This window comes from Rhinatrema bivittatum, chromosome 6, assembly GCF_901001135.1.
Source record: "Rhinatrema bivittatum chromosome 6, aRhiBiv1.1, whole genome shotgun sequence".
Classification (NCBI taxonomy): domain Eukaryota; kingdom Metazoa; phylum Chordata; class Amphibia; order Gymnophiona; family Rhinatrematidae; genus Rhinatrema; species Rhinatrema bivittatum.
In genome coordinates, this window is record NC_042620.1 from 268,128,652 (window position 1) to 268,151,193 (window position 22,542).

Consider the following 22,542-nt stretch of genomic DNA (forward strand, 5'->3'; position numbering starts at 1 on the left):
ATTCAGCCACAGGCTTCTGGGATAAGCAGTCTGCATGTTGTTGGAGAACGCAACAACAGTATCCTACATCAACCTCCAGGGAGGAACCAAAAGCCACTAAGTATCTCTGGAGATAGACCCCTTTATGGAATGGGTGGAGTTAAATCTACACGGGATCTTGGCCTCCCACATATCGGGAAAAGACAATGTCAGAGCAGACTTTCTCAGCAGGGAGATTCTGGATCCAGGGGAATGGCCATTGTTGACCAGAGCCTTCCAGCTCCTAGTAGATCGCTGGGGCCTCCATCGACCTACTGGCCACATCTCACAATGCGAAGGTCCCCCAATACTTCAGTTGCAGAAAAGATCAGTGCTCCCAAGGGATCGATGCCCTTGTCCAGACCTGGCCAGAGGGGATCTTACTGTACTCTTTCCCTCCGTGGCCTCTGCTGGGCAAGGTCATTTGCAAGATCGAACACCACAGATGAATAGTCCTTCTGGTGGCCCCAGATTGGCCCAGACACCCATGGTATGCAGACATGCGGAAGTACTCCATGAAGTTAGCATGTGGCACATTTAAAACTAATCAGAGAAAGTTCTTTTTTACTCAACGCACAATTAAACTCTGGAATTTGTTGCCAGAGGATGTGGTTAGTGCAGTTAGTATAGGTGTGTTTAAAAAAGGATTGGATAAGTTCTTGGAGGAGAAATCCATTACCTGCTATTAAGTTCACTTAGAGAATACTAATAGCCACTACCATTAGCAACAGTAACATGGAATAGACTTAGTTTTTGGGTACTTGCCAGGTTCTTATGGCCTGGATTGGCCACTGTTGGAAACAGGATGCTGGGCTTGATGGACCCTTGGTCTGACCCAGTATGGCATGTTCTTATGCTCCGTTCGGGAGTAGCTTTTGTACATCCCATTGGTCCCGAGTCCATCTGGCTACATGCTAGGAAATGAAGAAATTACTTACCTGACAATTTTGTTTTCCTTAATGTAGACAGATGGATTCAGCATCCTGCCCACAGCTGCCCAAGAGCGGTGCCAGGTAATCGCCCATGTGGTGAATCTCAATTCCAAGAGGTTATAGGTAAGCTGTCACCCAATCCCTAGATCAGGGTATCTGTAATCTTCCTGGGATTCAGCGCTTATGTTTGGTTGAGTACAGTTACGGTTATCCATTTGTAATCAAATTTTAATCAAGTTTGTCAATAGTATCTCCACGGTGGCTTTTGAAGAGAATACTGGAGGGCTAAGGTCACTGCAGGGGTATATCTAAGGTGACATCAGCTTTGAAACCTGACTCCATCTTCATCTGCTAGCAGGGGAGCATAAACCCATTGGTCCTAAGTCCATCTGTCTACACTAAGGAAAATGAAATTATTAAGTAAGTAATTTCTCCATTATTGTAACACAGGGGTCAGGAACCTTTTTGGCTGAGAGAGCCATGAACGCCACATATTTTAAAATGTAATTCCATGAGAGCCATACAATATGTTTAAAACTAAATACAAGTAAATGTGTGCATTTTATGTAAGATCACACTTTTAAAGTACAATAAGTCTCTGAAAATATTACACCAGGCCTTAAGACACCAATACGTCTCCTATTAGGAAAACGGACCAAGTCAGGCTGCTATAGAGTCCTACACAGAAACTACACGCCAGCAGAAAACCTCACCTGAATCGCGTGCTGTCCCTCACCTAACATAGAATAAAGACACCAAAACGCATAACAAGAAGCATGCAGAAAAAACTGAATTGGAAACTGCAACAAGCCAGAGTCTCTGTATGCAGTGTAACAAAGGAAAAAAGAAACATCACCCATCCTTATAAAACAAATCAAGAAATATAAAATCATCAGCAGTAAAACTGTACTAACAAAAAGAACATATTTCGAAACAGCTGATGAGTGGAATATCCAATAATTAAAAACTCATATAAAACATTTCCAGATACCAACAAAATATTTCAAAATAGCAGACACAAAGACCCAGTAATGAAAAATAATAAGGATACAAAAATGTTTTTGCTCTGCATACCTGGGAACGTTTGATATCCAGGTGTCTTGAGATTGTTCTGAATTAGCAGGAGGCGGGGTGGTTTGCTTGGAACTTTCTCCTCTCTGTCACATACCAGCGCTCTCTCTCACACTGGCTCTCAATTACACACCTATACACACATGCTCTCAGTCACTCACATATACACATGCTTTTTCTCTTTCACTTATATAGGCTCTTAATTACACATTTACACACATGCTGTCTATCTTTTCACGCTTACACACACAGGCTTTCAATCACATAAATACATGCTGTCTTTTTCTCTCACACACAGACTCTCATTCACATGCTTACAAACATGTCCTCTCTTTCTCTCATTTACACACAGGCTCTCAATCACATACTCACATGCTCCCTCACCTAAATCAGCTCTCAATCACACACAGACACACATGGTCTCTCTCTCTCTCTCTCATTTAAACACAGGCTCTCAATCACATACTCACATGCTCCATCACCTAAACCAGCTCTCAATCACACACACACACACATGATCTCTCTCTTACTTATACACACAGGCTCTTAATCATACATACATATGATTTCTCTCACACACAAAGGATCTCAATCATACATACATACTCTTTCACACAAACAGGTTTTCAATTACAAACTTACACATACAGGTTCCCAATGGTAAACTTACATTCATGCTCGCTCTCTCACAGGCAGGCTCTCAATCACAGGCAGGCTCTCTTTCACATATACAGGCTCTCAATCATTCACGTACATGCAGTCTCTCACTCACACATGCTTGCTCGCTCATTCACTCTCTCGCCCCCACCCCCACCCCAGGAACTCGCGGCAGCAGCAGCCTCCTCCCAACGCTAACCTCCTTCATTTTCAGCCCTCGCGGAGGAGGAGTCCCATCGGCCGCGGTTGAAGCTCTTCATTTTCCTCCGAGCCGCGCTGCAGTCTTCTTTTCATCGGACCGACGCAGACCACACTAGCGTGGCCTCTTCTTGCCGCGCACACACCCGATGCTCACCACTTCCTCTTCCGGGCCACTGGGGGGGGCGGGAAGAAGAGAGCATGCCGGTGCCGCCGACTCCAGCTATTCTGCCGCGTTCCGCCCGGGCTGACAGCATTTTAAGCCCGGGCGGAGGAGGACCGGGGAGCAGCTGGGTCAGCGGGGGACTGGAAAGTGTGGCGACACTTGTCTGCAAGCCAGATGCAGCCCTCAAAAGAGCCATATCTGGCTCGCGAGCCATGGGTTCCCGACCCCTGTTGTAACATATTGTATAATAGTTTATCTCTGAAAAATTTGTTTGTGTTACAAATCATTCAGAACACTGTGGCTAGTCTGTTTCAGAAAGTCCCTTTCCGAGCCCATGTTACACCTACTTGGGTAACCAATGAAGGCTCGCCATTCTTACAGATAATTAAGTTTAAATGCCTTATCATGATTTTTACAGCCTGTCAAAATGGTGGTCCTAAATATCTAGAGCAACTAATTCATTAGAAGCCTAGAAGTTCATTGCACCAAGATTTGTTAATAGTTCCCACTGTTTAGACTTGTTGATTATGCAGCTTTTGGAAGAGGGTTTCTGCCCTTTGTCTAATCCTTTGGAATAGCCTTCCAAGTTATCTGAAAAAGGAAACAGAATTTAAGGAATTTTCATAAAGATTTCAAGGCTGTACTCTATCAAGAAGCTTTTCAGGTTTAATTGAAGGTACTATCTCACTCATGATCTTATTGAAGTGTATTGCAGAGAATTTTTTTTTTATAATTTTGTTTACTTGATGTTTTATGTTACGTTTTATACTTTATATCTGTTTTACATACTGTTTTGACTATGTTGTGTGATCTGCATCAGACAGCATTGCTGAGAGATTGCAGAATATAAGTTTTATAAATAAATAAGCTTCTATAGCTGGCAGCTGGGATATATATTTGCTGTCTGAACTGGAATAACTGGTTAGATTGGATGAATCAATTGGGTTTTTTTGGCGGGGGGGTTGCTGTCATCTACTATGTTACATGACATGGTCAAATTCTGGCAAAAGCCTTGGTCATAAGGACTTATGCAAAGCACTGTAAGTGCAGTTTTTCAGTACATATTCTAAAAAAGAATTTATCTTTGTGTAACAGGTTATCCAGTTCTCAATCCTGATGTTCTGCTACGGGTTAAGCAAGAACTTGAGCCCCCCTTTAGTGACCTACTGGAGTCCGAGGGACAAGGAGACTTCACTTGTCCCCCTATCAGTAAGTAAAAAAAAACCCGACTAGAATAAGACATGAGAATGTTAAATCTGCAGTTATGACACAATGCCCTTGTTAGGCTGAGGGTACTCAATCCTGAAAAATAACGTACAGCTTGCTAATGGATCCCAATTGGACTTCAAAACTGTTAACATGAATCTGTAGCACAAGTTTCACTTACAAAACAAACTCCAGTCCTCTGCTGTTTCTTTACTGTTCAGTCATTGTTAAGCAAAAACTTTCAGTTCTCTTAATGTTAAAATACACTAATTTATTCAAGACCAGACGGAGTGATTGGCACTTAAGTTGAAAAGTGCTCAGGCAGTATGACAGCATCATTTTGGATTTTTTATTTTAGTTTGCATTTTCATCTCTTTATATCAGGCTATCCCACTGCCAGTCCTGACGTTTTGTGGAAGGTTAAAGAGGAAATGTCGTGCTACAGGGCCAATTGTAAAAGCACTGGAGAACAAAAGGGCAATACAGGTGAATAGATATTCTGGGTACAAATTATATCACAATGATAGGGAGGATCAACTTGGCGGGGGTGTGGCACTTTGACTGGGAGGGTATAGAGTCCAACAGGATAAAGATCATACAAGAGACTAAATGCTCAGTAGAATCTATATGGGTAGAAATCCCATGTGTGTTGGGTAAGAGTATAGTGTTAGGAGTATACTACCGTCCACCTGGACAAAATGGTCAGATGATGAAATGCTAAGAGAAATCAGGGAAGCTAACCAATTTGGCAGTGCAATAATAATGGGAGATTTCAATTACCCCAATATTGACTGGGTAAATGTAACATCAGGACTTGCTAGAGACATAAAGTTCCTGGATGTAATAAATGATTGCTTCATGGAGCAATTGGTTCAGGAACTAACAAGAGAGAGAGCTATTTTACATTTAAATTCTTAGTGGAACGCAGGATTTGGTGAGAGAGGTAACGGTGGTGAGGCCACTTTGCAACAGTGATCATAACATGATCAAATTTAAACTAATAACTGGAAGGGGGACAATAAGTAAATCTGCAGCTCTAACACTAAATTTTAAAAAGGGAAACTTTGATAAAATGAGGAAAATAGTTAGAAAAAAGCTGAAAGGTGCAGCTGCAAAGGTTAAAAGTGTTCAACAGGCTTGGACATTGTTTAAAAATACAATCCTAGAGGCGCAGTCCATATGTATTCCATGCATTAAGAAAGGTGGAAGGAAGGCAAAACTATTACCGTCATGGTTAAAAGGTGAAAGAGGCGATTTTAGCCAAAAAAACATCCTTCAAAAATTGGAAGAAGGATCCATCTGAAGAAAATAGGATAAAACATAAGCATTGTCAAGTTAAGTGTAAAACATTGATAAGACAGGCGAAGAGAGAATTTGAAATGAAGATGGCCATAGAGACAAAAACTCATAATATAAACTTTTTAAAATATATCCAAAGCAAGAAACCTGTGAGGGAGTCGGTTGGACCATTAGATGACCGAGGGGTTAAAGGGGCTCTTAGGGAAGATAAGGCCATTGCAGAAAGACTAAATGAATTCTTTGCCTCCGTGTTTACTAATGAGGATGTTGGGGAGATACCAGTTCCAGAGATGGTTTTCAGGGGTGATGACTCAGACGAACTGAACGAAATCACTGTGGACCTGGAAGATGTAGTAGACCAGATTGACAAACTAAAGAGTAGCAAATCACCTGGACCGGATGGTATGCATCCTAGGGTTCTGAAGGAACTCAAAAATGAAATTTCTGATCTATTAATAAAAATTTGTAACCTATCATTAAAATAATCCATTGTACCTGAAGACTGGAGGGTGGCCAATGTAACCCCAATATATAAAAAAGGCTCCAGGGTGATCCGGTTAACTAAAGACCAGTGAGCCTGACTTCAGTGCCGGGAAAAATAGTGGAAACTATTCTCAAGATTAAAATCGTAGAGCATATAGAAAGACATGATTTTATTTATTTATTTATTTATTTAATTTTCTATACCGACATTAAAGTACACATCATATCGGTTTACATAGTAACAAAAGATGGAAATTACAAATAACAGGGGAGGGGAGAACAGGCTAACTAATAGGGGTCCGGGAGAGGCGGGACCTGAACAAGAGAGCAGTAAGGAGAATAACAGGAAGAACAGGTTACAGTTAACTTGTAGATTATAGTAGAATATACAGGTTATGAAAGCTTACAGGGTAATAAAATTACATGGTGATGAATTACAGATTACAATAAATTACAGGGTAACCAGATCAACAGAATACGCTGGGTATTGTAGAGAGATGGACGGGCGGGCCTGGTCTGAAGGGGGTTGGAACACAGTCAACACGGATTTACCCAAGGGAAGTCTTGCCTAACAAATCTGCTTTATTTTTTTTGAAGGGGTTAATAAACAAGTGAATAAAGGTGAACCGGTAGATGTAGTGTATTTGGATTTTCAGAAGGCGTTTGACAAAGTCCTTCATGAGAGGCTTCAATGAAAACTAAAAAGTCATGGGATAAGAGGCGATGTCCTTTTGTGGATTACAAACTGGTTAAAAGACAGGAAACAGAGAGTAGGATTAAATGGTCAATTTTCTCAGTGGAAAAGGGTAAACAGTGGAGTGCCTCAGGGATCTGTACTTGGACCGGTGCTTTTCAATATATATATAAATAATCTGGAAAGGAATACGATGAGTGAGGTCTGCAAATTTGCGGATGATACAAAATTATTCAGAGTAGTTAAATCACAAGCAGACTGTGATACATTACAGGAGGACCTTGCAAGACTGGAAGATTGGGCATCCAAATGGCAGATGAAATGTAATGTGGACAAGTGCAAGGTGTTGCATATAGGGAAAAATAACCCTTGCTGTAGTTACACGATGTTAGGTTCCATATTGGGAGCTACCACCCAGGAAAAAGATCTAGGCATCATAGTGGATAATACTTTAAAATCGTCGGCTCAGTGTGCTGCAGCAGTCAAAAAAGCAAACAGAATGTTAGGAATTATTAGGAAGGGAATGGTTAATAAAACGGAAAATGTCATTATGCCTCTATATCGCTCCATGGTGAGACCATACCTTGAATACTGTGTACAATTCTGGTCGCTGCCTGATCCTCTTGTCGGCGATAGAACACGTTAAATGTTCAAAGGTATTCAGTACCGTGTGAAACGCGACAGAACTTAAACTTCTCACCTAAAAGTTCAGGAAAAACAGATTTCATAACAGTCCCTGAAGCAGCTTGTTGCGAAACGTACGTCGGACTGGACTGCACAAATATCTCCTGGACCCGAAGTATGGCAATGACATCCTCCTGAACAAATTTATCTTCAAAGCGCGGCAGCGCTATCGGCAAATCAGGGAAGTACTGTCTCACATTTGTTTTACAAAAAAATATATATAAAAAACAAGAAAAATATAAAGGAAAACTTATTGGTTCCTAATAAAAATAGGACTTGAATGGACCGATGATTAAATGTTACCCGATGCGGTTTAGATTCAGGCTCACTGCCTACAAACCGTGGGTGTTATGATGGTCCCACAGATATGAAATAAATAAATAATTGCACAGAAAAGGAAAAAGATTGTAGCTAGCAACGTATTGGTTTTGAGATAGCGTGGCTCGTTGCACACTAAGAATTAACTGTTTGTATTATAGTAGACTTCAATTACCCCAATATTGACTGGGTAAATGTATCATCGGGACACGCTAGAGAGATAAAGTTCCTGGATGGAATAAATGATAGCTTTATGAAGCAATTGGTTCAGGAACGGACGAGAGAGGGAGCAATTTTAGACTTAATTCTCAGTGGAGCACAGGATTTGGTGAGAGAGGTAACGGTGGTGAGGCCGCTTGGCAATAGTGATCATAATATGATCAAATTTGAATTAATGACTGGAAGGGGGACAGTAAGCAAATCCACGGCTGTCGTGCTAAATTTTCAAAAGGGAAACTTTGATAAAATGAGAAAATTAGTTAGAAAAAAACTGAAAGGAGAAGCTACAAAAGTAAAAAGTGTGCAAGAGGCGTGGTTATTGTTAAAAAATACCATCCTAGAAGCACAATCCAGATGTATTCCACACATTAAGAAAGGTGGAAAGCAGGCAAAACGATTACCGGCATGGTTAAACGGGGAGGTGAAAGAAGCAATTTTAGCCAAAAGATCTTCATTCAAAAATTGGAAGAAGGATCCAACAGAAGAAAATAGGATAATGCATAAACGTTGGCAAGTTAAATGTAAGACATTGATAAGACAGGCTAAGAGAGAATTTGAAAAGAAGTTTGCCGTAGAGGCAAAAACTCACAGTAAAAACTTTTTTAAATATATCCGAAGCAGAAAGCCTGTGAGGGAGTCAGTTGGACCGTTAGATGATCGAGGGGTTAAAGGGGCAGTTAGAGAAGATAAGGTCATCGCAGAAAGATTAAATAATTTCTTTTCTTCGGTGTTTACTGAAGAGGATGTTGGGAAGGTACCCGCACTGGAGAAGGTTTTCATGGGTAATGATTCAGATGGACTGAACCAAATCACGGTGAACCTAGAAGATGTGGTAGACCTGATTGATAAACTGAAGAGTAGTAAATGACCTGGACCGGATGGTATACACCCCAGAGTTCTGAAGGAACTAAAAAATGAAATTTCAGACCTATTAGTAAAAATGTGTTACCTATCATTAAAATCATCCATTGTACCTGAAGACTGGAGGATAGCTAATGTAACCCCTATATTTAAAAAGGGCTCCAGGGGAGATCCGGGAAATTACAGACTGGTTAGCCTGACTTCAGTGCCAGGAAAAATAGTGAAAAGTGTTCTAAACATCAAAATCACAGAACATATAGAAAGACATGGTTTACTGGAATAAAGTCAGCATGACTTTACCCAAGGCAAGTCTTGCCTCACAAATCTGCTTCACTTTTTTGAAGGAGTTAGTTAATTAATTAATTAATTAATTAATTTAAAAACTTTTCTATACCGTCGCTAAGTTATATACCATCGCAACAGTTTACAAATAGGCACATAGACTAAGGTAAGTAAATGTAGGATATCATACATTCTAACAAGTGCCAATAAAGTTCGGTTACAATTTCATAAATAAAATCATTGTTTGAGTTAATAAACATGTGGATAAAGGTGAACCGGTAGATGGATTTTCAGAAGGCATTTGACAAAGTTCCTCATGAGAGGCTTGTAAGAAAAGTAAAATGTCATGGGATAGGTGGCGATGTCCTTTCGTGGATTACAAACTGGCTAAAAGACAGGAAACAGAGAGTAGGATTCAATGGACAATTTTCTCAGTGGAAGGGAGTGGGCAGTGGAGTGCCTCAGGGATCTGTACTGGGACCCTTACTTTTCAATATATTTATAAATGATCTGGAAAGAAATACGACGAGTGAGGTAATCAAATTTGCAGATGATACAAAATTGTTCAGAGTAGTTAAATCACAAGCAGATTGTGATAAATTGCAGGAAGACCTTGTGAGGCTGGAAAATTGGGCATCTAAATGGCAGATGAAATTTAATGTGGACAAGTGCAAGGTGATACATATAGGGAAAAATAACCCATGCTATAGTTACACAATGTTAGGTTCCATATTAGGTGCTACAACCCAAGAAAGAGATCTAGGCGTCTTAGTGGGTAACACATTGAAATCGTCGGTTCAGTGTGCTGCAGCAGTCAAAAAAGCAAACAGAATGTTGGGAATTATTAGAAAGGGATAGTGAATAAAATGGAAAATGTCATAATGCTTCTGTATCGCTCAATGGTGAGACCACACCTTGAATATTGAGTACAATTCTGGTCGCCACATCTCAAAAAAGATATATTTGAGATGGAGAAGGTACAGGGAAGGGCTACCAAAATGATAAAGGGAATGGAACAGCTCCCCTATGAGGAAATACTAAAGAGGTTAGGAGTTTTTAGCTTGGAGACGAGACGGCTGAGGGGGGATATGATAGAGGTGTTTAAAATCATGAGAGGTCTAGAACGGGTAGATGTGAATCATTTTTTTACTCTTTCGGATAATAGAAAGACTAGGGGGCACTCCATGAAGTTAGCATGTGGCACATTTAAAACTAATCAGAGAAAGTTCTTTTTTACTCAACGCACAATTAAACTCTGGAATTTGTTGCCAGAGGATGTGGTTAGTGCAGTTAGTATAGCTGTGTTTAAAAAAGATTTGGATAAGTTCTTGGACAAGAAGTCCATTACCTGCTATTAATTAAGTTGACTTATATAATAACCACTGCTATTATTAGCAACGGTAACATGGAAGAGACTTAGGTTTTGAGTACTTGCCAGGTTCTTATGGCCTGAATTGGCCACTGTTGGAAACAGGATGCTGGGCTTGATATACCCTTGGTTTGACCCAGTATGGCATATTCTTATGTTCTTATGAGTTCCATCTGATGATGTCACCCATGTGTGAGGACTAATATCCTGCTATCCTCGGAGAACACCTACTCTTAAACTAATCTCCCAAACAAAACATATAGGAGGCAACAATCAAATGTTTTGATGTAGGTAAATGTGTGCTTACCTGTGTAAAAATATGATTTATTTTTGCCCTTGTTGATTCAAGAGAAAAGACTGCAGAGTGTAACCTGAAACCATACTTTATTAGAGAAAGTCAAAGGGACAGGGACCGAAACAAAGCATGAGGAAATAATTTGTCCCGGGGAGTAACACAGGTCCACACAATCATATTAACACCCAGTTACTCAACTCTTACAGCAGTGTCCATGGCATTATAAATCCTCCATACTGACCAGTCAGAGCATATTCAGAGTGTTGTTTTTAGATAAGTGCGGTACATTTGATTTGAGTATGTATTAGACCAATCAGCTAATGGGTCTGGGGTGTCAACTCATTGCATTCCAGCACGTAGTCAGGGTCCTCTGCTTTCTTTGTCTAAAAACTAGTATGCAGGAATACAGCAAAATGAGGTGCCTCAGATGGTCAGTGCATAATACTACATACATCCCCCTCTTGAAGGCTTACGCCTAGAAAACCCTTCACATATGGGCAGGGTCGTGGCTGCCTGTCTTAGGTTGTCTCTTACATCATAAGCTAGCCTTAGGTGAAAAAATCTTACCCGTCCTCTGCTAAGGCCACTGCTTTTCCCCACCCATCTAATTCATGGGGAAACTCATGCATTTCCATCATTAAGCGTTGACGGATAGTAGTTACTTGATCTTGTGCTGCAGATAAAGAGTTGACCATAATTTTCAGTCCGGGCCTCCTGGGCATGGCTGCAGCGATGGAAGATCCAAATCGTCGAAGGCAGAGGCATATGCATGGTAGGCAAAAGCATAGCAAAAGTCCAATACATCATGCTGGTCCTGTAGGATATTGATGGCGCTATTTAGGTCTATGACAACAACATGTAGCAGTGAAAGCAATCGCTGTATGGACATTCCTAATTCAACCGTGGCAGTCACCTGTCCAAGAGGTGACCCAGCTTTGGATGAGAAGGCATCTAAACGAGTTTTGGTCAAGGGGTATATGCTGTTAATGTAGTTGAGGGCTAGTTGTACTGCTTTGTCTTCGGGTGCTTCTGGGGAAGCGGGGCTAATACCCCTGTTAGGTGGTGTGTCTGAGTGTAATTGGGGATAATCATAGAAACAAGTGACAGCTGACTCTGTGAGAGAGTCTTTAGCATGCTATGTGGTCTAAAACAAAATAATGTACTTAGCAGGGTTGCTAAACCATCAGTGTGAGTCTTTGCACAGGAAAAGGAAGAAATGTAGTTGAATAAAAAACAAGAAATAAGGAAAAATTATATCTTCCCCTCTAGAATCCCAAATGTAAACAAACTAGCTTATAGATAGAGATAGAATAACATTTTAAGCAATCACATAATAGAAATTTTTGGACTGGAAATTTCTACAAGTGTAAAAATTGCATGACCTCAAATTATATCATTGATTTAGGAAATCTAAATCATGGCACTTGCAAAAAGGCATAATAACTAGATACATATAACAATCAATTATTGCATGGCAGTTCAAGGTACATTGATTCATATGATCAAGAAAACTACATCAGGGTAAAGAATAATGAAACATAAAACAAAGAAGAAATCAGGTCAAATGAGTAGATAACTCAGGTCATATAATGAAATAATGTTGGGCTGGCTCGCCAAGACGAGCTCCGAATGCTGACAATCAATGGTATATTCATTTTATTCAGTAGGCTGTATTAATCTTTCGCTAATCAAGGCCTAAGTTAAATATGTGTGTTTATGGGACATGTGTGTGTAATGGAGCAACACAAATTCAAATTGATGCAGCAGAAGTCAAATGTAATAAACAGAACCACAGATAACTCAGGTATGGCAGACACTACATAGAACATATGTTTCACAAGACCGACACATATCCATTTATTTCACAAATATTCATATGATGTCTTCATAACATCAAGACAGACAACAGTTAACACATATTTTGAGCTAAAAAATGAAAACAAAAGTAAAAGTAAACCAAAAAGGTGTTTGAAAAGTGCCTGGGAAATGCCAGAAAAACAAAAACCAGAATTCTGTTTAAAAATGGTAAAAGAAAATAAAACTGAAAAAACTTAGAAAAATAAAATATCGGCCTTAATTCTTTCATGATAGGAAGGCCGTTGACCTGAAAAATAAAAGCTAGTATACAAAAAAGTAATAAAAGAGTGATATCGTGCATCCACTAGGAGGCGCTATCACAAGCCGCATTGTGGAATAATACCAATTTTAGATTTCATTCAGTCAGCAGCACTCTGAGCTGAAATTCAATGTGAAGTACCAATCAATTAGGATTTTCAAGAAAAAGCTTGTGAGATTGCCTGAAATGTAATGGTTAGTGAACGCTGTGTGCCAACCTCCACCAATAATTGCATGTTAAAGAATCATAACTTTTTCAATGTCTCTTTGTACTTTCAAAACAATCTAATTAGCATAACCATGCCACACTGCCATCTTTATTCATATACACACGCCTTCAATAGGAATGCTCCGTTTGTTTAAACAAACGAAACCTAATTTGTTTTTCCTTTTTCTTTCTCTCCGGTCACCTTCAACCCCTCCTTCTTCTTCTCCCCCCCCCCCCTTTTTTTTTTTTTTTTTACGATTCTGCTCAATTAACCCCTTAACTACCAGTGTCATTAGAGTTTTTAAGCACTAACACCAGGAAATGCTTTTGTCAAGAACTTCAAACAAAACAAGTCACACAAAACAATGCTTGCGATTTGCCATCTGTCTCTGGAAAGGTTTACTAAAAGCAAAATATAGAAGAAGCAACAAAGAAGATTAAAGAACGCTAGCGCATGGTGATCACCTTAATTAAGATGTGAGAAAAAGATAAGAGAAAAAAACAGTACCACAGGATTGATAGACAAACAAATACTGGGGTTTTTTAGAAACTTAGGAACTGGGGGTATCACGAAAAGAAGGGGGAAAGGGAAGGAGGCTCTTATAGGATAACAAGCCATACAAAATATCTTTAATATGTTTACACAGTGGTGTGCCCAAGTTCCACTGCTGTCGGGGTTAATGCTGTAACAACAAATTGCCAGGGTTATTGCTTATGGCTCTAAAGGCTGTATTAAAGTCATTTGTGGTCAGGGATCCTTCCAGGGAATAAGCTCTCATTTGTGGGCTTAAAGTAAGTGTCTAGCCATGCAACGGATTGGGGCTCTTTTTTTTTTTTTTTTATATATATATATATATTTTTTTTTAATTGCCCAGGAGTCGGTGAAACAGGGTGCGGAGCGGGTGGAGGGACCCCTCTTGCAACATCTGCTGGAACATGAATGACTTTGGTGGCCATAAACACTCCATCTGTTTTCACTTCTGTATCTAGGGTGTCGTCTGAGTTCTCTGAGTTTGGGGTTTCCTCTGGGGTGATGTAGGCATGGCTTTGAGCCACATGCTCAATCAGTTCAGAGTTAAAAATGGGTGGGGACAGAGGGGGGACTAGACTTGGGCTTCGGGGCGACTGGGGGTTTGGGACTAGGGATTGTGGGGTCACGGGTAAGGAAGTGAGGGGGTTTGGGATAGAGGAAGCGTGGGGGTCCAAGGAATCTGCAGGATGTGATAGGATAGAGGCAGGGCTGCACGAACCTAATCCAGCAAGAGGTGCTCCCCTTTTTTCCTCAGTAGGTTTATGTTCCTCCTTTGGGGTAATACTCTCTCCAATGGGGATACAGTGTAAAGTTCCTTCTACCTTAACAGTCCCAAACATCGGCATATCAGCAGGTGCCGTGGGACTCAATTGGGGTTCCTTCTCCAGGGGTGCAGTTGGGACTAAATGTGAATACCCCACTGCAGTAACTGTTTCCTCTAAAAGTGATCGCTTTGTACTCTGCATTAAATACCGTCGAGCATACTGGGGGTCAGTAACAATGGTGTACGGGGGTGGGGATTGATAAGACTCAAATTCCTTTTCCAAATATACCCAAGTCATAACAAACCAACTATGAACCGGAACATGATCAGCTAATTTTTTTTTAGAGATTTTGCATTCGTCTTACTATATCTGTTCTCAAAAAAAGTCATCAACTACAAAAGCATAGGTGGATCAAAGGAGCCATCTACTGGCCACAAGAGAGAAGTGTCCTCCTTATCCCAAGCCACCCATTTAGAATGGCAAAGTCTAATTAATTTCTCATCTGGCTTGTGCAAAGAGATAACACGTTATAACGGATTTGTTGAATTGACCTCTACAGCATCTTTCGTACCTCCTAACTTTCCTGACCAGAATTTAGACATAACAACAATTTACCAATGGGTAAATATAATAAAATTTGATAACTCTCCCTTATAAGAAGGAGAGTATGTTCTTACCTGGACAAATATCACACCGAGCTGTACTTCTGGTGTTTAACTCCGTTGCAGTGAACGGCGACTGTGGGGCTTCAAGCAACATGAACGAGACAGCCTGCTTAAACAAAAAACAATGAAGCTACCCTGGGCAGCTTACCTTCCGTAGTGCTCCCCTCCCCTTTGAGGGAACCAACCTGAAGATTTAACAATTATACTCGTGATGAAGTCCCAGCCGAACTGCCTATCCGAGTCTTGGGCAACTCCTCTCAAGACGATGTCCCTGAGACGTTCCAATCAGAGTGCTCGCAATGTGCGTCCGGTCCGCGTATCTGACCGAGCCTGAATACCCGTGAAGAGTTCTATTGTCTGGTCTGTTCAGTCAGGGAGATTCAAATCACAGCTGCAGATGAAAAACCATCCTCTGCTACCAAAATGTTGATTTGAGAGAAAAGACTGCAGAGTGTAACCTGAAACCATACTTTATTATTTATTTATTTATTTATTGATAGGGTTTATATACCGGAGGTTCCTGTATAAAATACATATCACCCCGGTTTACAAGAAACAAGAACTATCGCTTCATTTAGCGGTTTACATTGAACATATTAATTAACATTGAACATTAAACATAAACATTGAACATATTAATTAAATTAACGAATTAGTATTCATTGCTGACAGTTAATAAATAACAAACGAGTTAATAAATAAATAGCGTGGTTAAAAGGTTCTAAACATGATTGAATATAATATATATGATTATATAGGGATAAAATAAATAAATGACCCGATTATTTCAACTGGTCTCTTTGTGAAGTTATATGCTATGGGCTGGGGAAAGAGCGAATAGTCTGAAACATGACTTTCTTCCTGCTCTTAGCTCTCTGGGAATGCTTGTTTAAACAACCAAGTCTTAAGTTTCTTTTTGAATGTAGCGTGGTCAGGTTCAAGTCTGAGGTCTGGAGGTAGCGAGTTCCATAGTGAAGGGCCCGCTGTGGAAAGTGCGCGTTTCCTCAGGGAGGATTTAGCCGGTTGGGTGATTAGTCTGTTCTGATACGCACTTCTCATCGGTTTCATGGAGGTGTGTAGCTGAATTTGAAACGTTAAGTCGAGGGGAGCTATGTTGTGTAGTGCCTTGTGTATCATCATTATGGACTTGAATTGGATCCTGTATTTAATCGGAAGCCAGTGGAGGTGATGAAGGATTGGAGTGATGTGGTCTCTTTTTTTGGCGTTTGAGAGGATTCTTGCAGAGGCATTTAGGACCATCTGAAGTGGTTTGGTGTTGCATGCTGGTAGGCCTAGTAGGAGGGAGTTACAGTAGTCCAGTTTGGGTAGTATTAGAGAAAGACAAAGTAGTCTTTCTCTAATTATTATTAGAGAATCTAATTAGTATTAGATTAGTATTAGATTAGAATAATCTAATACTAATCTATTAGTATTCTAATCTAATACTAATCTAATACTAATCTAATTAGTATTAGATTAGAATCTAATTAGTATTAGTATAATCTAATTAGTATTAGAGAAAGACAAAGTAGTTACAGTAGTCCAGTTTGGGTAGTATTAGAGAAAGACAAAGGGACAGGGACCGGAAAAAGCATGTGGAAATAATTTGTCCCAGGGAGTAACACAGGTCCACACAATCGTATTAACACCCAGTTACTCAACTCTTACAGCAGTGTGCATGGCATTATAAACCTTCCATACTGACCAATCAGAGCATATTCAGCGTATTGTTTTTAGATAAGTGCAGTACATTTGATTTGAGTATGTATTAGACCAATCAGCTAATGGGCCTGGGGTGTCTGCTCATTGCATTCCAGCACGTAGTCAGGGTCCTCTGCTTTCTTTGTCTAAAAATTAGTATTCAGGAATTCAGCAGAAATGAGGTGGCTCAGATAGTCAGTGCATAATACTGCATACACCCTCTTTTCTTCCCTTATTATGGATAAAAGTATGTGCTTATGCACTTTTTGAAAATTGAGCCCAGTGAGTGCAAGTGACAAAGCAGAGGCACAGCAGCAACAGCATTCAAAACTGATTTTGGTAATGTAGGTTTTAAACAAGTGTTTTTTTTGTTTTAATTTTCAGATCATCCACTTTTCACATCTAATGCTTCATTAAACATTAAAGAAGAGCAAGTGCCATATTGTACTGAGTACCACTCGGAAACAGAGAGCATGAATTCCACAGCAAGTAGGAAATAATTTGCAGGTTTCTGTTTTCTGCGCTAGTATGTTTGGTTGACCTGCCATATCTGAAAGAGTGCTGTATGCTGAAAATTTCCATTTGAATTCACTAGTTATTTAAAAGAAAGCTGTACCTGCTTGTGTACCATGCAGCATCTGAAAAATGCTCACAAGTAGTCATACTCCTCTGTACTAAGTGCAGTTCTAGTAGGCATATTATTCCTGGAGAAAACTGGAGTCAATTGGTTGCAATATGTTTTTTTTTTAAGGACCAACAAAAAAGATGTTTCCTAGCATGTAGCTAGATGGACTCAGGACCAATGGGGTTTATGCTCCTCTGCCAGCAGATGGAGACAGAGTCAGGTTTCAAAGCTGACATCACCGTAGATACAACCCTGCAATGACATCAGCCTTTCAATATTTCTCGGTCTCCAGCAGATGCGGACATGCTTTCCCTATGGGGATCGCTGTACCGTTTGGAAGAAGAAATTCTACTTTTAAATTGGAGAAAAGATTGAGCTCTGCTCTCCTATGGCGACACCTAAAGGTCCCTCCCTGTACTTCAAAGTGAACACTGTAACATGTCTTAAGACGACAGTTCTTCATCTTTCTCAACACAGTCCGTGATTTGAAAAGTTAGAACTTCCTATGTCACTCCAAACCCAGTCTGCTTACATTAAAAAGGCTTCTTGGAAAGTCATAGATCATAGAAATAGAACATATGGTATGACAAGGGGCATATAGAATGACAGGGAAAGTTGAAGGGCATGCAACTTGACATTGGGGGGCAAGGGCCTTGCAGGTTGAGGGGGGAGGAATCGATAGGCATGTGGGATGACAGGAGGTGGTTATGGACATGTAGGATGGTACAAGTAAATGGTGGGCATGTTGAATAATAGGGGAAAGGGTCATGCTAAGTGATCCGTCACCTCTCCCTTTGTCGCAGGTGGTCAGTCCCAAAGAAAATGGAATGCTAGATACTATAAGTCCTTGGTGGGCCCTCATTTGAATATTGTATACAGTTCTGGAGACCACATCTTCCGAAAACTAGTTGGAGTCAGTCCAAAGGGTCAGTGCTCTTCGTTCTGAAGCATATGGGGACAGACCTAAAGATCTAAACATGTACCTTAGAGGAAAGGTGGGATGGGATGATAAAAACATTTAAATACATCCAAGGTTTCCATGCAGAGGAGGTGGGCCTCTTTCAAAAGAAAGGAGACTCCAGAACTGAGGGGTCATGGGATGGGGGTAAAAGGAAATATTTCTTTACAGAGAAGGTAGTGGATGCATGGAACCAGCCTTGCCTTGGAGGTGGTGGAGACAAAGACAGTATCTGAATTCAGGAAAGCAGGGCATAAACAGAGGATCTCTGAGGGAGTGGTAGGGTATAAAAAGCTGAATAGTTGGTGTGGATAGTCAGACTAGATAGGCTATAAAGGTCTTTTTCAACCATCATATGTCTGTATTTCCAAAATGGGAGATATCATTAAGCCACTGTATTGATCCATAGTGGTATGTGCATTGCTGGTTGTTCCATCTCAAAAAAGATATAGTAGAACTAGAAAAGGTGCAGACAAGGGCAGCCAAAATGATAAAGAGGATGGGAGAACTCCCCTAGGAAGAAAGGCTGAACAGGTTTTGGTTCTTCAGCCTGGAGAAGAAACAGCTGATAGAGGTCTATATAATCATGAGTGAGGTGAAATAGGTAAATAGGGAACGGTTGTTTACCTGTCCCAATAGTATTAGGTCTAGGGGACACTGCGTGAATATAATAGTACTTTTAAAACAAATAGAAAATGTTTTCACTCAGCACACAGGTAAACTGCAGAATGTGTTGCCAGAAGATGTGGTAAAAGCAGTTAGCATAGCTGGGTTTAAAAAGGGTCTAGACAAGTTCCTGGAGAAAATGTCCCTAAATCATTGTTAACCTTGTAGATCTGAGAGAGCCACTGAGCAAGGAGGACTGGAAATATATTTTAGGATCCTACTGGGTACTTGTGACCTGAATTGGCCACCATCAGACATAGGATGTTGGGCTCGATGAACTTTTGGTCTGTCCCTATATGGTATTTCTTATGTTCTTATGGTAGGGGAAGGTGATAGGCATGCCAGATGACAGGGAAGATGATGGGCATGAAAGACAGTAGGAAGTGACTAAACATTAGAGAGCAGGGCACAGGAGCCAACAGTGAGCAGAAGTCAGGAAAGGTGCTCACTTTTTTAGTTTCATTTTGGGTCTGTAAATGTTAATGCTTTCTTTGGTAAATATAGATAGTCTCACAGGACTCCTGCTTATTGCTGGCCCTCATATATTTCTAATGTTGTGTGTCTTTCTGTTACTATATGAGGTAAATATTTGCTTTTTTATTTAACAGAAGATGGATCCATTCGTTGTAAGGTGGAGAGGAATCTGGCAACAGTCACTGTAAGCAGTGAGGGTGAGGCTGTATTAGAAGCCACCAATGAATATGTTCTGCACAACTCCACCAGAAAGAAAAACAGCAAAATTCATCAGTTAACAGAGCAACTGAAACAATTCCCAGAGTACAAGCAGGACAGATTGGCTGCAAGCGGGGGCACTTTCAGGAAGGAAACCAGTGCTGGAGGAGAAGAGAAGCCTTTCGCCACAGAAGGATTGTTCTCATGTTCAGAATGTGAGCAGCTGCAAGGGAAGCACACAGCAGAGGGCTCATGGCGCTGCAAAGAACACGAAAGCATTTTCCAGAGTGCATCGTTTCTGAATGTACAGCATAGCATTCACTTAGAAGAGAGGCCTTATCAATGTAATGAATGTGTAAAAAGTTTCCGAAGCCCTCAGACACTTAAACTTCACCAGAAAACACACAATAAAGAAAGTCTATACATATGTACTGAATGTGGGAAGGCGTTTAGTCAGAAGAATAATTTGATAAGACACAATAGAACTCATACAGGGGAGAGACCCTATAAATGTTCTCAGTGTGAGAAGAGCTTCAGCTGCAGTGCACATCTTAAACTTCATCAGAGAACCCATACGGGAGAGAGACCTTTTGCATGTGCTGTATGTGATAAAAGCTTTTATAGCAAGCAAAATTTAACAGAACACATCAAAACTCATACAGGCGACAAACCCTTTAAGTGTAACGAGTGTGGCAAACGTTTCATGAGACAGCTGCACCTAAAAGAGCACCATAGAATTCACACTGGAGAAAAACCTTATAAGTGTACAGTATGTGGTAAAAGCTTCACTCAGAGCCATCATCTTGTAGGCCATCAGCGAATCCACACAGAAGAAAGACCATACAAATGTAATAACTGTGTTAAAAGTTTCAATCGTAAGGAATCACTTATGCGACACCAAAGAATTCATTCAGGGGAGAAACCCTATAAATGTACTGAATGTGGAAAAGGCTTCACTCAGAATCATCATCTCTTAGGACACCAGAGGACCCACCTAATTAAAAAAGAATTGCAGGTAGTGACAATACTATAGTCCAGTAAGATGATGCATAACAATGATATTTGAAAAAACAGATCTCTGTACTAGTGAAAGACTGAATAATGGCAGCTTTCAGTATTGCTCCAGTGACTGAATTTATTATAAATCTAAGGGGGGTGTGATCAGAATATTGGGTTAGATATCCTTCTTTCTTAATGGCTGAATGCTTAAGAAGGCTTTTCTTCCTGCCAAACAGGTTTTTCCTCTTTTAGGCTTGTAACGCATTCAAAATCTACCTCAGCTGCAGTACAGTACTATGATTCTTCATTTGCAGCTGCCTGGGCCTTATTCTTAAGCCCATTCTCCTCTGTAATCCAGCCATTAATGCAACACCCTCAACAGGGATCCACAAACTAAAAATCTCTATGGACCTCAATCTACATGTCTGAATACCAATTATAAGTGTTGGATTTGGGTTTTAGATTTGATTTATTTCCAAACCTGCGGTCACGATGAATTACATTTCCGGTACTGAAAATATTTTCCCCTTCCCCAAAGACTTTACAATCTAAAGGCCCTATTTACTAAGCATTTTTCTCATAGACAGAAAATGGGAGAAAATGTTTATTAAATAGGTGCCTGAGTTTGAGCTTTAGAGAAGGGAGACTGAAATGACTTACCCAAGGTCACAAGTAACATCAGTGGGAGAAATGGGATTTAAACCTGGCTTCCCTAATTCTCAGCCCACTGTTTTAATCATTAAGCCACTCTTCTTTCTTGTTATTCAGTGGTTGGGATTCCCTCATCATCCTGAGGGCTGTGAATACCTCTGTAGCGTCCTCGGCTCCTGCCAGTCCAGTGAGCAGAAGCTGGATCCTGGAATCAAACCTAGGCCTCTGACATGGCAGCACACAGCATAGGAAAGTATCATTAATGACCAGGTGATACTATTCTATATTCCTTTCTATAAAAATTAATAGATCAATATTCAGCAGTACAGTGAGTGGACAATTTATCCAGCTAAAGTTAAATGGATAAATTGTCATGTATATTCAACAGAGCAATTTCAGTTAGGCGCTCTGCTGAATATAGTCAGATAAAGTCCCAGTTAGCCGGATATTCAGCTAATTTATGACTGCCCTCTAGTGTGACCCGATTTAGCTGAATAACTCTGAATATTGGAGTTGGCCAGATAAGTAGGGACCTTTGTTTTCAGTTTTTATTTTTCCCACTAATTTCTCAGTATTTATCATAATGAGCAAAAATATGAGGAAATCAGTAGGGGAAAAAAAGTAAGTTTGCTTACCGTAAACTGTATTTTCCGTAGATGATAGATGAATTAGCCATGCTGTCTGGGTACATCTTCTGTGCCACTAGGTGGCAGAGCTCTCTAAGTCCAGTAAAGTCTTTCAGCTAGGTGCTCCCTCTTGTATTCTCCCTGGTTTGCCTGAGGCTCCTCAGTCCGTATCCAAACAGATTGTAGGCTACGTTGGAACTGTCCGGGGAGGCGGGAGGGTTAGCATGGCTAATTCATCTACTATCTACGGAAATTTACGGTAAGCAAACTTGCTTTTTTCACGTACATAAGCAGCTGAAACAGCCATGCTGTCTGGGAGTCCCCAGCTGCCGTATTGAGCAGATATATGATCGTAGTTTTTGTATTTTTGCGCTCAACTCGTGTTTTGTAGGCGGACAGTTCTCATGAAGGTGTTTTTTGTGTGGAATAAGTGCTCTTCTGTAGAATATTATTATTATTATTATTTTTAATTTTTATATACCAAGGTTCTTGTATGAAATACAAATCACTCCGGTTTACATAAAACAGTGAAACGCCCAAAAAAGGGGGGCTTTACATAGAACAATAGAACAAAGTACAAATTGAACATAGTATAATTACAAGATACA

General features: G+C 40.3%; 1 protein-coding gene across 5 annotated transcripts in view; it reads left to right on the forward strand.

Moving 5' to 3' along the window:
• The window catches only part of LOC115094268 (zinc finger protein 664-like), a 40,696-nt gene extending 19,584 nt beyond the window's left edge, over positions 1-21,112 (forward strand). The window contains exons 5-8 of one of the 5 annotated variants that reach the window (XM_029607148.1): positions 4,138-4,251; positions 4,633-4,734; positions 11,432-11,524; positions 19,595-21,112. In XM_029607148.1, the coding sequence (XP_029463008.1) occupies positions 4,138-4,251; positions 4,633-4,734; positions 11,432-11,524; positions 19,595-20,691 (1,406 nt within the window). In that variant the 3' untranslated portion in view covers positions 20,692-21,112. Of the gene's footprint in view, positions 1-4,137; positions 4,252-4,632; positions 4,735-11,431; positions 11,525-17,121; positions 17,227-19,594 lie in introns of all 5 variants that reach the window. The other 4 variants (XM_029607147.1, XM_029607150.1, XM_029607149.1 and 1 more) reach the window with 4 other exon arrangements.
• Positions 21,113-22,542: the final 1,430 nt, after the last annotated feature.